Source organism: Tetrao urogallus (genome assembly GCF_951394365.1).
Source record: "Tetrao urogallus genome assembly, chromosome: 12".
NCBI classification, from domain to species: domain Eukaryota; kingdom Metazoa; phylum Chordata; class Aves; order Galliformes; family Phasianidae; genus Tetrao; species Tetrao urogallus.
Window position 1 is genome coordinate 1,960,995 of NC_136825.1, and position 15,880 is coordinate 1,976,874.

Consider the following 15,880-nt stretch of genomic DNA (forward strand, 5'->3'; position numbering starts at 1 on the left):
TCTGCATTTAATTAGAGAGAGTAGCATTAATGAAAACAGCTTCTGACACTCGTAGGGCTCTCCTGAAATGGATGAGGGTTGGAGCACTCTTGTAACACAGCAAGCAGCTCCTGCATTTCTTGGCATCCCCCTCTTGGCTCTTACAGCAAATGTCCCATTAAATTTTATTGTATTTGAATGATTTACATTACCACTGAGATCCTTCCGAGTCTTGCTCTCCTAACATGAACAAATTGGGAAGGCTTTTGCAGAGAAACTCCCTGTGATCAGTCTAATTTGAAACAACGTGGCAGAGTGTTTCAGGCATCCCAGCAGCCTCGCAGTGTGGTGTCAGAGGTGGCCAAGGGAAGGTGCTTCTGTGTGAGCACAGCGTAACCATGGGCCAGGTAAGAATCCACGTTTAGCAGGTCTGGCAGCTCTTGGCAGGGATGATGGTTGGATCTGTTGGACTCCGTGTGCGCATAAAATATTGGTCAGGTGGTGTCTGATGATAGAAGATATGTTGTGTGAAATGATGGGGGCGATGTCCAGCTTGAATATCTGTATCTGCGAACCTGAAATTAATTGTGCAGCCCTCCCTGCCCTGTGCTGCGCTGTGTTGGCACAGCTCTTGGAAGGCAGCACAGCAAGTAAGTGCTTGTTATGTTTTATCTTATAGCATTCTGCAAATTTGCAGGTGTAGCTGCTTCTGGGAGCTGTGATACGTGGTGAAATGCTCACTTCTGTGGGTGCCTGTTCTAAGCCTGATACAGCACCAGGGCTTACTGGAACAGAGAACCAGCTGGGAACTGTGACAGCAGCTTTGCAGTCCCTCTTTTAATTCTTCTGTGCGACAGGAATTGAAGTGAAAGCATTTTTTTTTTAATCCAGGATGGTGATTCTTCTGTTCCTTCCCACCCTGTTTGGAGATGGCACCATCACGCACATCTTGTTGCTAACCCTTTTCTTCCTCCCTCTGGTGTATAGATACCTCTTTCCTTTTCTTTTTTTCCTTCATTCTATGTCCAACCTGTGTTCTGATTACAGCCCCCCTGCCCCATTGTGTGTGCCCTTGGTTGAAGCTGGCAGGAGAGGCCATTTTTTGGAGATGGACAGGGTTTGTGATTGCATCAAGGCAGCAGCTTTGGAGGGATCCCACTTCTCATCTCCAGTGGGAGCAGCAGCCTTTGCCCTCTCTTCCCACCTGTTACTTGCTGATGTGCTCACACCTCATTCCTCTGGGAAGAAAAACGTAAAGGAAGCTGGAAACTCCTGCAAAGATACGTGCAGTATTGCAAGACAGTTTTAATATAGACACATTTTCTCTGGTGCCATCTGCTCCTTAGAATCATAGAATCCTTACGGTTGGAAGGGAGCCCTAAAGGCCATCCAGTCCAACCCTTTCCCTACTATGGACTGATTACAGTGGCTGTTAGGTTTCTCCAAGGGCTTGTCCTTGAAGAAATATCAGCAGAGGTTTTCTTTCTGTCTCTTCTGTTTGCTGCTATGCAGGGCACAGGGCTTCATTCAGTATCTATCAGGTTGAAGTTTCCCTTATCGTTTTCTGTCTATGCCCTTGTATGTATGACCTTTGCTAGCTTGTGCTGCTAGAAATAGATACCTGAGGCTGCTCACTCACTCTGGAGCGAAAGGAGCAGCTTTTGCTGTAGGATGGTGCAAGGAAGGAGCTGGGATCTGTGCTGTAAGTAAGTGCAAGGAGAAAAACAACATCACCCTGTGGCAGATGATAAATGGGAGCATGACGGTACGGCTGTAAGGACTAAGGGAAATGCATGAGACATAAAGAGGAGTGACTGTGATTCATCCTCTGTGTGGCACAGTCTCTGTTTTCCTGGTGAGGAAGCTGAGGTGGAGCATACCCCATCAATTCTTCCTCTTTCACAATGAATTCCCTGCCGTGCTATGCATTTTCATTCTGCTCTTGCAGAATCACAAATAAGAAGCCATGGGTAACTTGCAGTAAGTTGAGTTTATGTATTAAAGCAGGCTGCTTCTGCGCGTTCATCCTCATTATGGAGGTGTATATGGACTTCCATAGGAGGCACTGCAGAGCAAGACCAGGGAAACTGATAGGAAGTGAAACAAAGGACAATGGGGACATTGTGCAGCGCTCCTGATGTAGAACATCACGCACAGAGCGTGGGCAGCAGTGCCAGTGCCTCGAGAACTCCAGCATCCATTTCAGCGCTGTTTCACCTGAAAACCTGCTAAGGATCTTTGATAAGTACTGAGCAAACTCTGTTTTGCTGTCAGAGGGTGACAAAGGCTGCTGGAATCAGATCCTTTGATGCCCCATGGACACAGAGCTCCACGTTGGCTGCTTGTCCATTTGCATTTGTTCAAATGGAGCCGCCCCGAGCGCCGTCTTTTTTCCATTTCCTATCCCTGGCCACCTTCCATTACCCATGAAAGCTGCAGCCCTGCCCTTTTCACAAGGATGACTGCCAAGACTGTTGCATCATAACTGCCAAGCCCTGCTTTACCTGTGTTAGCGCTCCATTCATGCACTGTTTGCTTTGGGTAGAAGCACATGCCCACAGGGGAGATTTCCTCCCTCCTGTATTTATTTTTTGGACACTGATGATGTTACTACAGTGTGTTCATCGCGGGCTTGTCTCTATCCCTTTCTGTATCTGCTTTGTAGGGGTTTATTCCCACTGTTATCCTGTGTTTGGGACTTGAGACCAGGAAAGCTTAAAGGAAGTTCAAATATCCCCATAAAATATGAAAGGGAGTGGATGTTGTACTGGGTTCTATGTTGTGTTTGTCAGTTTATCCTTGGTTCCTACCAGTGTAAGGGGGAAATCACCCAATTGTGCCAGCGAATGCCAGCTGAACAGTGTGAGCGACATGCCTGGGGTAAGCTGACACTACCAGGGCAGAGCAGATAATTGAAGCTGGACCCAGTGTTACCTTTGGGAAGCCTCATTTCTCTTGGAAAGCCCCTGGCTGTCAGCTGGTGTTACCTTCACCTGCTGGCCTGGTTGGAGTGCCCTGGAGGGAAGCTCACCCAAATAGCTGGGCTGTGTCGTAGGAGAGGTCCCTAGTGGAGATAAAGGTGCGTAGTACTTTGTAAGAATACCCTGTGAAATACCAGCGAGCATCTCTTCCACCAAGGAATAAAATAAAAAATAGTACCCTCTTACACTTGAGATCTCCGCAGCATTCTGGCTCCCATTATCCCAATTATGCAAAGCCCTTTTGAGTGGGGCTGCTGGGTCGGGCAGATTGTGGCACTTCAGATGGTGCTAGAATGCATATCCATAGAATAATTCCTCCAATCCCTCCTAAGAGCTGCCCCATGGGGCACGCTGAGCGCAGGGCTGCCCCGTTGCAGAGCTGCTTCCTGGCAGCACCCAGCAGCTGCACCTTCAGGAAGATGCAGTGTGGTTGAATGTTTCCCAGTGCTGTTGTGCTGGTGGACCTCAAAGCTGTGAGAGCACAGCTTCATATGAAGCACTTGGAGGTGCATGGAGGGATGCCAGCAGTCCCTCAGCTCCATGGGGGGCACTTCAGAGCAGAGGAATAAAACCTGGAACTTGGGACAGCTGAGCTCTGCTCTCCTGAGAAATTGAGCAACTGCTGGGATTTGTCTTTTGCTGAGAAAGCACTCGGTCTGTTGTTGTGTGCCAGGGTCTGTGTGGTTCTGGTGGGACAGTCTGTTGTGTCGGTTTGTTTTTGTAACCCATCTCGCATTGGAAAGCATTTAAGCGTAGTAACTTCACTGCACTCGTTTGGGAAAGACAAATATTATTGCATGGTGAGGAAAGCAAAGCAGAGAGACTGTGACTAGAATGGCTCTGAACCACGACTTCTGTGGGAGAAGATCTCAGCCGTGTTCTGTCTCTTGCCCGAAGTGTTTTCTTGTTTTTACAAAGGCACCGCTATGTTCTTAAGGGCTAAATGCAAAAGCTTGTGTTGCTTTTGGGTTTTGAGCTGCGTGGAAGCTTTTGCCTTTTATGTACAGCCCTACAGCCCGACCAGCAGGCTTTGTACACAACCAGAAGGTGAAAAACGATCCCAGGCCGGCAGCCTGCTGGTTCAGCCTCCACGCTATTGTCAAAGAAACAGAATGCCTAAATGGGGAAGAGAATGTCCATGTTGCACCTCCAAGGGCTGTCTTCACTAACGGGAAAATGTGCTTTTAGATGTGTTAGCTCATGCTTTAAATATCCCTCTGTAAACAAGGGGAGGTTTATTTTTAGCTTAATCACCGGTCAAAGTGAGTCCTGGATCTGCAGTTCTCTGCTCATCCTCCCCACTAGGATTCACCAGGGGTGCTTCCAGCAGATGAATTATATCTGCTTGGCGTTGTCTGTTTTCCTTCCCATACAGTAAGTTGACCTTGCTGTCTATTTTAGTCCTTTTTCCTCCCCGTTTATCTGCACGGTGTTCCTCTCAGCAGATGTTGGAGGCAGATGTGCTCCAGCCTCCGCTGCTTGGTGTTGCTGGACCTGGGGACGTGGTGTCTTTGCAATGTGCCCTATCTCCTGAGCAACACGTGGTGAAGGCGTTGTGTGATAGTGGGTTATATTTGGGGGAACGTGCCTGGTGTGTGTGCTGCTTTCCTCATCGCTTGCTTTGTGCCATGTGCAGTGCAGCCAGAATGCACTGTTCTGTCACCTGCAGCCCCGCTGCACTGGGTCAGTTCCAAGGCACCACCTTCCAAGCAGCCGTGCTCCTCTAAGTGCCAAATATGTGATTTCAAAAAGAGCGTATCTAAAAATCTTCATTCTTTTAGTTTGTGTTGGCTCCTTTGCTTTTCTTTGTGAAGATTTCCAGCTCTCTCCTTTTCCACCTTTATGCTCTCTTGTGTTCAGATGACACGAGATCCATAAAGCTTTGCAAGGAGCAAAGTAAAAGCCAACAATCCTGAAAGCAGCTGCAGTGCTCTGGGGCTGGTTGCATCCTTCCCTGCCCAAGGTTCCTCTATCAGCTTTTCCTGCAGCCCTTAGCTGAGCAGTTTGCAGCTCCTAAATCCTCTTATGCTGATGCCTGTCGCCATGGTGCTAGGCTGCAGCAGGCTTTTAGGCCCTTGTGAATGAATGATGCAACTTGCTTCCCTTCTTGCCTATGTGTGCTCTGAGTCACCAGGAAGTCCTGTCGCTCTGTGACATTCATTGGAGCTGTGAGCCTCGTTGTTGCTGACAGATCCATATACTGGAGTCCCTGGGGACTGGGCTCTGCAGCCAGCCCTGGGTGCATCTGAGCACACTCATCAGTTCCAGCATGGCCATTCCCAGCCCTGCTGTGGGCTCCCTGTGCTTCTTTGAGCTCTTCCCAATGTGGTCACTCAGGATAAGGGCGGAGGCTGACTGTAAGCCAATATGACCCTTTAAAATGTCAGTGCTTGTTCCTCCTCCCATCGTTTCATTTCTCAGTATGCAATTCAGTGTGCAAATTCCCCTCGTGCCCTTCCTGGAAGCAGGACGTGAGCTGATGAGCAAGAAAATAATCCTCTGTGCCGTGAGCCAGAGAGCCAAGGCACTGCTGCTCCATCCTACTGCCTCACACTGGGCTGGTGCCCACATCAGTTTGGGCATGGCTGTAATTCAGGGGTCATCTTGCTTCAGAGTGGGGGCATGGTGTGGTTTTCACTATGATGCTGTGTGTGTTGGGGATCTCAGGGCACGGTGCACTCTCACTGGGCAGTGATAGAGCCATCCAGCCACTGTATTTCTCCCTTCTACCCCATCAACCTTCCTCCCCTCTGTCTGTAGCACACATGCAGCTTAGCTTGCCTGGCAGTAGTCTGTCCCAGCAGTCCCCTGTACTGCAGGTAGAGCGCTGTGCTGATGGGCTGCCTCGCATCTCCTCTGATGAAGGCTGAAATACCTCCATCAAATGCTCTGGGCTTTAAAACATGAGCGTAGCCTGTGACCAGGAGAAACAGCTCTTTGGCTCTCTGAAAAGGTGCTGTGAGGAGTGAGAAGAGCCTTGCCACAAGGGCAGAGGCCAGAGCGAAAGGGCAGTGTGTGACAGGCACATGAAGGAGTGCAGTGGCCAGGCTGTATTTAAGCACGTCCCGTAATGGGGCAGCACTTCTGGACTCTCTCCGTCCTGTACCAGCTTTAGAAAAGCTTGCCTGGCTCCCGGGGGGGTAAAAATACAAGCTGCAATCTGAGTGGGAAAGTCTCAGAGCCCTGGGAGGGGGGAGAAGCCTGTGGCTAAAGAAGGCAAGATGACGTCTGTCCTGCTGGCTGTGGAGGCCTGCCATGGGCACTGTGCTGACACTGTGCGGGGAGTGAAGGGTGACATCCAGCACGTGGGGCAGCAGCATTCCCTGCGTGACATTTGCCTGTCTCTGTGACATGCTCTGGCAGTGGCTGTGACAGTCTGTGCGACCTTCCTGGCACTATGGGGGGTGTGGGTCCAGTGCAGGAGAAGAGCTTCCTTGGGTTCATGGGGTTCTCTTCCCATTTGCCCTGCTGACCTGTGGGCTTTGTTTGTTTCACAGCTCGCTGAATGTGTCAGGTCTGCCTTCTTTTCTTTCATGTTTAGGCAGCACAAAGTGGCCCTGATGGCCTCTTAGGTGCTATTGTTAAACTGGGAACAATACATCAGTTCTGGAAGCTGCCCAGCCATCTCTATGATGTTTCCGCACAACTACAACATCAATTGTCTGGGCAGGGATTGCAGAGGACTGCTTTGATGCCATTGGCCCCAGTCACCACTTTTATTTAGATGCCCTCAGAAATGTTCTTTCCGATGCAGAAGGACAATTCCTCGTCCCTAAAAGCGCGTGCTTCATTCGCACTGCTGTAGAAACCCAGCACAGAATGGAGGAGTATGGAGAGCAGTGTGTGACAAGTTGCTATTTCAGGCCCTGGGCGACGCAGCTCAAAACGTGACGTTTGGTACCCAAAATTCAGCCTACGGTTGAGGAAGATGGCAGTGCCCTGAGAACCCCAAAACCAAAGCACACGGCTGCAGCTGTGAGCTCGGTGGAGTGCATCTGTTTATAAGCTGCTCCTCGAGTTTGTTTGGGCTGTAGCAAAAAGCAAATGCTGATCTGTCCTGATTTGTTCTCGGTGCTTTGCTGAGTACTGACGCGTCTGTCCCGTCCGTTTCTTGCAGTGCTCCTCACGGCAGTGAACTGCTACAGTGTGAAAGCTGCTACCCGTGTTCAGGATGCCTTTGCTGCAGCCAAGCTGCTGGCGCTGGCTTTGATCATCATTCTTGGCTTCGTTCAGATTGCAAAGGGTGAGTACGTCTCCTTTTCCTTTTGAAGGTGGTGCGGAGTTGGAGCTTCAAAAAACCAAGTAGATAAAAATGGGAAGATAAGAAAAGAAGCCGAACATTTGCTTGTTTCTTTTTTTCTTTCTTGCTTATTTGCCTCATGCAAGTATAAAACCCCCTTAGACCTGCAGGAACGTTTGGTTTCAAACCCCTTTGATCAGCTAATGAGTACAGATGTGCTTTACTGGCTGCTTTTTTTAATTAGTTTGCTTTTATAAAAGCGACAGGCTGCCTGTTGAGGCTGTGGATGCCCCGTCCATCCCTGGAGGTGTTCATGGCCAGGTTATATGAAGTCCTGAGGTTATATGAAGCCCTGGGCAGCCTGGTCTAGCATTAAATGTGGAGGTTGGTGACGCTGCCTTTGGTGGGGGGGGGTTGGAGCTTTGTGATCCTTGAGGTCCCTTCCAACCTGGGCCATTCTGTGAAAAGCAAAAGGAGTTTTCTCAGTGGCCTGCACAGCCCTGCTTGGTCAAAGTGGACGTATAGAAATCCCTCCCCTCTCTGTGAGGAGGATATGCATGTTGGTATTTTAATTCCTGTTTCAACTATGGGAGCCAGTGCTGTCTTTGCAGAATTTCTTGCTTTATCAGAGGTTTTCTTTTCTTCCAGCCCAGTGCCTGCACTCAACAGGAACATTGTTGAAGGCTTATCACAAAACACACCTCCCTCCTTTTCACATCTCCCTTGTTTTGCCGAATGTTTTTCTCTCTTAGAAGTAAAAACGAGCCTTTGTTCGTTCTTTCATGTTTTACAAGTAAAAAGTCTTTATGATTTTGTTTGTTTGCAGATAATAATCTTAATTTGCATGCTCAGAATCCCCTGCCCTCCCCCTGAGTCTTTGCTCCTTCTGTTGAGGCTGAGCCCTTCCCTGCCCTGGTTCTGTGGATGCAAATACATGTTGAGTCTGCAGGCTCCTATCTGTAAACAAGAAAAGCTTTTGGTCTTGTGTATAACGTCCCATACCCACCTGTCCCACTGGCTCTTTACCTCCTGATAACTTGTCATCTCCAGTTCTTCTCCTCTCCTTATGTTATGCAGTTTTCTGGCTGCCAGCGATGCCTCTGACCTATGAATGGAGCCTTTTGTGCAGCTCTCTCCTGCAGAGCTGTCCTCACTGCTGCTTTCTCGTGCCCTTAGCTGACCTGGCACAGTGCACAGCCAGACAGGATCAGGGGCAGGGCTGAGCACGTGGCTTGCACCTTCTGTGCTGTCTCAGAAAGGCTGCTCTCAGCTGGAGCTGTGCTATGTATGAAGCTATTGCCCTCTGCATGCATCTTTGGGGTGGAAGTAGTATGAAACCTATTACAGCTGCAAGTTTTTTGTAAGGCCTCAAGGTCCTCTGAGCTGTATACATGTTGCCATACAGCTCCTTTCATGTGACATTTGTCTTCCCACTGCACCACGTGGCTGCTTAAAGCGGGGAGAAAACACAAGGAGAAGCAGTAGTCAGACCATAACATCTGAAGGCAAAGACCTCTTTCTGCTGTGTGTGCACAACACTCAGGATAAAGGATCAGAGTGGCAGTCTGGGGATGGAATGAGGCATTCCTTAGAGAGCCTGCATTTGTATGCAGGGACACACTGCTGCTTGTCTGAGCTATTTTACAGCATGCTGCCTGGGTTTCTGCCCATAGTCTAACATGGATTTTATTAACTTCCTAATGGAAGTTGCAAGCTCTCTGGTAAATCATTGAGAATATACCCTTCCCTTTAGTTTCTGCAGCTTTCTCAGCTTTTCTTCAATGATCAGCAGGGCTGGAGCACCTCTCCTATGGAGGAAGGCTGAGGGAGGTGGGTTTGTTCGGCTCAAAGAAGAAAAGGCTCTGGGGAGACCCTTCAGTGCAGCCTTCCAGTACTTGGAGAGCTTGCAAGCAGGAGGAAGACTGACTTTATACGCTGTCTGATAGTGATGGGAGAAGGAGGGGTGGCTTTAAACTAAAAGAGAGGAGATTTAGGTCAGGTTTTAAGAAGAACTGTTTTATTCAGAGGGTGCTGTGAGGCACTGGAACAGGTTGCCCATAAAGGTGGTGGGTGCCCCATCTTTGGAGGCATTCAAGGCTGGGTGGGGTGGGATCCTGGGCAGCCTCATTGAGAGGCTGGCACCCATGGGATGATCTTTAGATCTTTAGGGTCCCCTCCAACCTAAGCCATTCTGTGATGGGATTCTGTGAGATCACACCAGGTGACTCAGCACTTCTGTATCAAGGATACATCGACAGATTTTTCTTCTTCTTATCATCACTTGCAGCATGTTGAAAACGGGGAAGCACTGCACTGCTTTCTGTCTTCATTACGATGAGAAAAAATGAATGCCATCTGTGAGACAAGGGAAATTTTAGATCAGGCTTTAGGAAAACGCTTTCAGCTGTACTGCAGAGCCCAAGTAGATGTCCAGCAATTTACTAGGATAGATTAATAGACATCTCTCAGGTCTTGTTTAATAAGGCAGACCTGCTTCGAAGCAGGGAGACAAGCTGGTGCCTTGAAGCCCTCGCGTCTGCTTGGAGAGGTTGTGCTGCACGCTGCTACTACAATGCAGAGCTGCTGGATCTTCTCCAGCAGAAATACTAGAGGGCTGGTCTTTGGAAGTGCTGACACTTTGAAATGGATAACTTGCCTCTAAGAGGCCATTTAACCTCAGGTAGGTGAGTGATCTGAGCCTTGTAGCCAGCATCCTGCTTTTATTGCTCTCTTATCCCAGCCCGAATGCTCCTTGCACAGAGGGCTCCCAGCACAGCCAGCTCAGTCCCACGCTGGTGGCTGCTGTTGGGTGAAGTGCACACTGAGCCCAAATGAGTTCTGTGCTGTTGGGTCTGGTGCTGAGATTTCAGCTATGGAAGGGCCATGTGTTCCCATGACACCCATGGTGGTGTTGGAGCACTGCTGGTTACTTCAGTGCTTACTTTCCCATTGCTGTTTTGTTTTTACGTATCCATAAACAGAAGAGGATCAATCCCACGTTTTCTTGCTCAAATGTGGAAACTTCTGAGGCTTCACAGAAGTGTGTCCTCCTCTGCACTGACCTCCCGCCTTCAGCTTTTGGGCTTTTCTTGTTATCCTTCCATTGAACATGCTCATTATTTCCCAAAAAGCAGCAACGTCTCAAGACAAATAAGTGTGTGGCAATATTACCACACAGAACACAGGCTTTCCTTGTGATCTTTCTGCAGACAGCTGTTTTATATCTTCTTTCATGCCAACTTCAAAAGGAGGGGAGAAATTGGTTTCCTACTTAACACAGCCTTTCAACTTCTGGACAGTTGGCTCAGTATAATCCATCCCCTTGGGATGCACTTACTGCACCAACACACGAGTTACACTTTTAAAAGGCTTTGTGTGATTGAAGTTGTGCTGCTTTGTAAGTTCAGTGTCCCACGCTTAGTGTGTAAAACCTTATATTTGCTCCCCCAGCTGTACCACCCTGCAGCCTGTCCCACTTGTAAACAACTTCCTGCATATGCAAGATCAGCATTTTTGCACTTCCTCTTACTAAGAACGAGGCATTGTTGTTCTTTTTTTAATCAGCTCTCAGGTTGTCTTCTGTCCAGTCATCTCCATTGCTTTCTGACCATGGTGTTTGTTGGGTGAGCAGGCAGTAGGACTCAGCTGGAAGGAGCAAAGCAATCAGGGTGTGCATCCTTAGAGATTGGCACTCCTGCTGCTTACATGTGAGGAAATCCAGCAGCCTTCTCAGCGTCAGAAGTCTCGAATCACGTCTCAGAAAGGATTTTCAACCTTTTCTCTTACTGAGGATTTGTCCCTTTCCCATCTCAATGCCTGCTTCTGATCTTAGATCTCTTGTCTGCGCTGTCTCAAGCGCCTGCTATGATGGCAGCAGTCAGCATTATGCTGCCTGGCTCCCTTTGCTGTGCTTGTTGGAAGCAGAGCTGCGCCTGCTGAAGCAGCACAGGGTGAGCTAAGGACAAAGTGGGCACGTCCAGCTCCAGACATTTCCCATGCAGAATTTTGACGAGGCTGGGAATCTTGTTTGTGTCAGCCAGCGCTGGCGCTCCCTACACCAGTATTGCCCTTTGCAGATAGGGATTTAAAGGTGGCAAATTTTAAACTCAATGCGAGAGGGCTTCTGAAAGTGCAGAAATTAAGACCCAGCCAGGTTATTTTGCTAGTTCTTTCTCTAAATTTCTTAAGCTTTCCTTCCCTCAGGTCTTTCTGGGGCCGTGGGCAGCCTGGTCTACTGTTAGATATGGAGGTTGGCGGCCCTGCATGCAGCAGGGAGGTTGGAGCATCATGATCTTTGAGGTCCCTCCCAACCCAAGCTCTATTCTATGATTCCTTTGAGATTTTCTTTTCCTCTGCCAGTAGTAATAGCAGCTGAGTACCTAAGGAAAGCCCCTTAAAGCCAAATCCACACCAAGAGCTGGGGCTGCACTCGGCAAACAGCGGAGGAGGGAGAGCAGCTCTGAGCACAGAGGGCAGGGCTGCCCTAGGTTTCCTTCTGACCAGTTCTCATCACCTCTTGTGTGCAAAACCAAGAGCCAATGTGATGGATATCGAGGACATGTCTTACAAAGAGATGCTTTCTCATTTTCTGCCCCATCCCTTATGACCTGCCTTATTGATAGCTGAGTTTGGATGCAGTGATGCAGGCAGGGTGCCTGTGCTCTAGGACCCAACCTGCGCCATGGGAACCCTCTGGTGATGGAGCCTGCGGGTGTTTGAGATGAGCTTGGAGGACAAAGCCAAGCCAGATGGGTGTTCACTCAGTTGTATGGTGACTAACTCGCACTGTAGATCCATTTTGGTGATGAGACAAAGCCTATAGATAGTAAACATTCCTCCAGCTTTTAATTGTACCTGTGCAAGTTGGGGCTGAGGCTTTTATACAAAAGATTGCAAGAAGAGTGCCCTGCAGCTGCCCGTGCTGTTTCTTGTTACATTGGCAATCAGAAATTCACATTTCATTATTCAGACAAATGTTTTCCTAAGATCAAGCTTTGAAGGAACGCCATTGTGCTTCCCTTACTCACCCTCTTGTTAACGGAGGGCACAGGGAGTGGAAGGCTGCACTGAAGGAGAGCACGAGAGAATGGGCTGGGAAGGCTGCCAGCATTCTGCACCTCTAAATCACGTCAAGCACATGGCGGGGATTAATCAGGCATCTTAACGTTAGCTGGAGGGTTGTTACAACACAATTATGTTTTATGGGCTTCTGGCTCTCTAATCTTTGATTTCACCCTCAGCTAAATGGTGAATGCAGACGCTGAGGCTGGGTGGGCACGGCAGGTTGGTGCTATGCTATGCTGTTCTGCTTTGGTCATGGAATCATAGAATGGCCTGGGTTGAAAAGGAGCACAATGCTCATCCAGTTCCAAGCCCTTACTATGTGCAGGTCACCAGCCAGCAGCCCAGGCTGCCCAGAGCCACATCCAGCCTGGCCTTGAATGCCTGCAGGGATGGGGCATCCACAGCCTCCTTGGGCAACCTGTGCCAGTGCCTCACCACCCTCTGTGTGAAGAACTTCCTCCTAATATCCAACCCAAACCTCCCCTGTCTCAATTTAAAACCATTCCCCCTTGTCCCATCACCATCCACCCTCACAAACATCCATTCCCCCTCCTGTTTATTCTCTCCCTTCAAGTACTGGAAGGTCACCATGAGGTCTCCCTGCAGCCTTCGCTTCTCCAAGCTAAACAAGCCCAGTTCCCTCACCCTTTCCTCATAGGAGAGGTGCTCCAGCCCTCTGACCATCTTAGTGGTCTTGTTCCAAGCTGGTGGGAGCTGGGTGGATGGTGAGGCAGCTGACAGGAGAGGCTCTGTTGGCTTCTCAGTTGTCTGAGTGCAGCTATCCCAGCAATGCAGATGTATTTAACTAGAGAGCAGCTAACACTTCGGCATTTGCTGTTTGCTTCTCTGCATCTCTGTCTGGGTCTCTTTGGTTGCATCAGAAGCATTCATTCGTGCCTGATGTGTATTGATGCATTCAGCAGCTCTGTATGTGCATTGTGTTTTACATTGATCCTCTCCCACAGTTAATGACTTTGTAATTAATGGCCTGGGTGTCTGATGCTAGGGGTCTGAGAGACAGGCAGGTAATTTGTCCACCCTAAGTGCTCTTGGCTGCCTTGCTTATGAAGTCGGTTGGCTGTAGCTAGCCCCTCTTTGCCCTCTATCTGGTCAGGTGGCACATTTTTCTGTTTCACTCCCAATCACAAGTTTCTATGGATGTGGACTGAACCCTTTGTGCATATAAACAAAATAAAGCCAAGCTTATGGGAAGTGGCTGGAAACCCCCTGGGAGGTTTGTTTGGGGTTAGCACCTTGCTGTTCATCTGCTCTGACAGGGGTGGACAAGGGGCATTGAGGAAACACCTTTCCTATTGTACCCAGGATCAAAGTGACCCCATTTGTCCAGGCTCTCTGCACTGCCTCTGCTTCTGGCTCCTGGACAAGGCACAGCATGCTCTGTGCCCACACCTGGCTGCCCCTGATGCTGCTTTTGGATCTGCTTATTTATTTTTCATCAGCAGATGTTAAGCTGGCAGACACGGAGGTTGGGAAAATCAGGAGGTGTTTGCACAGGGGGAGGAGAGTGGGGACATTTTTGATGATATCAGCAGGATGGAGAGGAGGTGGAAAAGGTAACAGAGTCTCATCCAGCCCAGTGCTCAAATGAGCATTGGAGAGAAACTGTGCAGTGTGAGTTCTGGGGCTTCCAAAAACTGCTCAGGAAGATTTCTGTCTGAAGCAAATGGATTTAGGCAAGTTCCCATGCAGATCAGGCTGCAGTCGCAGAGTTTAGGAACACGTGGTGGTGGGTTAGCTTATGAACACAGCTCCAGCAAACTCCTTTGCAGGTTCTGGATGCCCTGAATGCCTCAATGGACCTCATAGTGTGCTGTGTGGGTGCAGATCTGGCAGCGCAGACCCAAAGGAGAAATAACAGCTCTTTGTGAACAGCATTTACAAAGCTTCCTTGCTCTGGGAGAGGCATTTTTCGTAAGATAGAAGGGAGCAATTGAAATAAGGAGTGTCATAACTCGTCCACAGCCAGCAGTGAGAATCAGGAGTGTAACCCCTGAGCTGTGCCTTCTCCTTGGATGCTCTGCTAGTGCTAGATCTGCAATGGTGCCTTTCAGACTGTATGCAGACACCCATGAGCTGGGCCAGAGTGGGATGCAAGTTTGATAGCTGCACAGGCAGAGCAGCGGTGTGAAGGTCGGTGGCTGCCATAAGGGAAGCACGAGTGGGCACGTGCTGGGTGCAGCTGTGGGGATGCTCCTGGCCTTAGCGTGCTCCTTGCTGCCTTATTTTTTGGCCTATCAGCTGCACTTGGCTCAGGAAACGTCTCAAGTGAATACATTTTTTTGTATATGCAGCACGTGCCTCTTTGTCTGTTCTCCCCACGAGGGAGACAGGGTGATACCCTCCCCCCCTTCCTTGCTGAGTTCTCTAGCTGTCTGTGTTCCTTCTCCTCGCCGTTTAGGCAAGTTAAAAATAATTATGGTTAACTGCTTTCTGCAATAGAGGATTACTGCACTATTAAAACTGGAGCGGACGCGACTGGGGTGCCAATGAACGTTCTCACAGGAAGGGTCTGAACATGCAGCGCATGGACCGAAATAGGGCCCTCCTGCTGGGAGGCCCCAGGTGACCCATTGCTCACTGGCGCAATTACCAGAGTCTTGGCAGCTGGCAAGATCAGCAAATGGGGTTTCTGTCAGAGCTTGTTACCTTAATTTGGTTAATTGTAGAGCAGAGTGCGGTTGAGCAGCCAGTTCAAACCAGGTTTCAGAGCACCAGGGTGCCAGGCACGGGCAGGGCACTGCCTGCTCCCAGCAGCTGGCGGTGGGATGGAATGGATGCAGGAGCTGAGGGGATGAGCAGAGCACACCCCTGCCTGCAGCCTGGGATGGGTTTGCTCACAAAGCCCTTGCACAGCCGTTGCCATGCTTGGCAGTCTCAGCTGCAAATTTGTACCCGTTGATTTGATCCCAGGTCTGCCTAGAGGCTTGAGTTGTGCACATTTGGGCTGGAAAGGGCAAGATGGAGTGTCTGTCTGGAGCAGAAGTTCATCCCTCTGTTTTGAACAGCAGGGTGGGAAAGTGTCTGTGATAGAGGAAGGAGGTAAGAAGGACTGAGCTGCACCACCCAGCCCAGTATCCCCAGTCTCCAGCCATGGCCCAAGAGCAGTCGCCTGTGGGTGAACCTAAGAACATGGAGGCTCTTCCTGGCACCTTTTTCAGCCTCCAGATCTTCTGCAGCAAATGTAGATTGATGGATTTCTCTTCCAAGAGTGAGTCTAACAGCTGCTTGAACCTCTGACTAATTGGTGATGGGGTGGCTCTGTTAGCAAAGTCAGCTCCAGGTGGGTGCAGTCGGAGCTCACCCGCTGTCTCTTAAAGCTTAGCCCACCTAGAAAGGCAGCTGGCATCCCTTTCTGGCAGTCTATGGTCGGTTGGTTTGTTTCACCACAAGATGTGGTGCTGGCTGTGTCTGTGACCACACTGCTATGAGGCACAAGTCATTTACTGTCCCTGGCAGGGCAGGATGGAGCTTTGAAAGGACAGCTCTGAGCTGAGATGTCATCTTCAGAGTGGGCTTGTTCAGAAGCCCAGGAATAAACCTGCCATTCCCTGCTGCTTCGTGATGCTGCATTCAGCTGTGCTCTTCTCCCCTTCTG

General features: G+C 49.5%; 1 protein-coding gene across 1 annotated transcript in view; it reads left to right on the forward strand.

Annotated features, from left to right (window-relative positions):
- Nucleotides 1-15,880, forward strand: part of SLC7A5 (solute carrier family 7 member 5) — a gene marked incomplete at both ends in the record, with an annotated part of 30,343 nt that overhangs the window by 5,120 nt on the left and 9,343 nt on the right. The window contains one exon of the mRNA XM_079541521.1: nucleotides 7,078-7,203. Within this exon, the coding sequence (XP_079397647.1) occupies nucleotides 7,078-7,203 (126 nt within the window). The remainder of the gene's footprint in view (nucleotides 1-7,077; nucleotides 7,204-15,880) is intronic.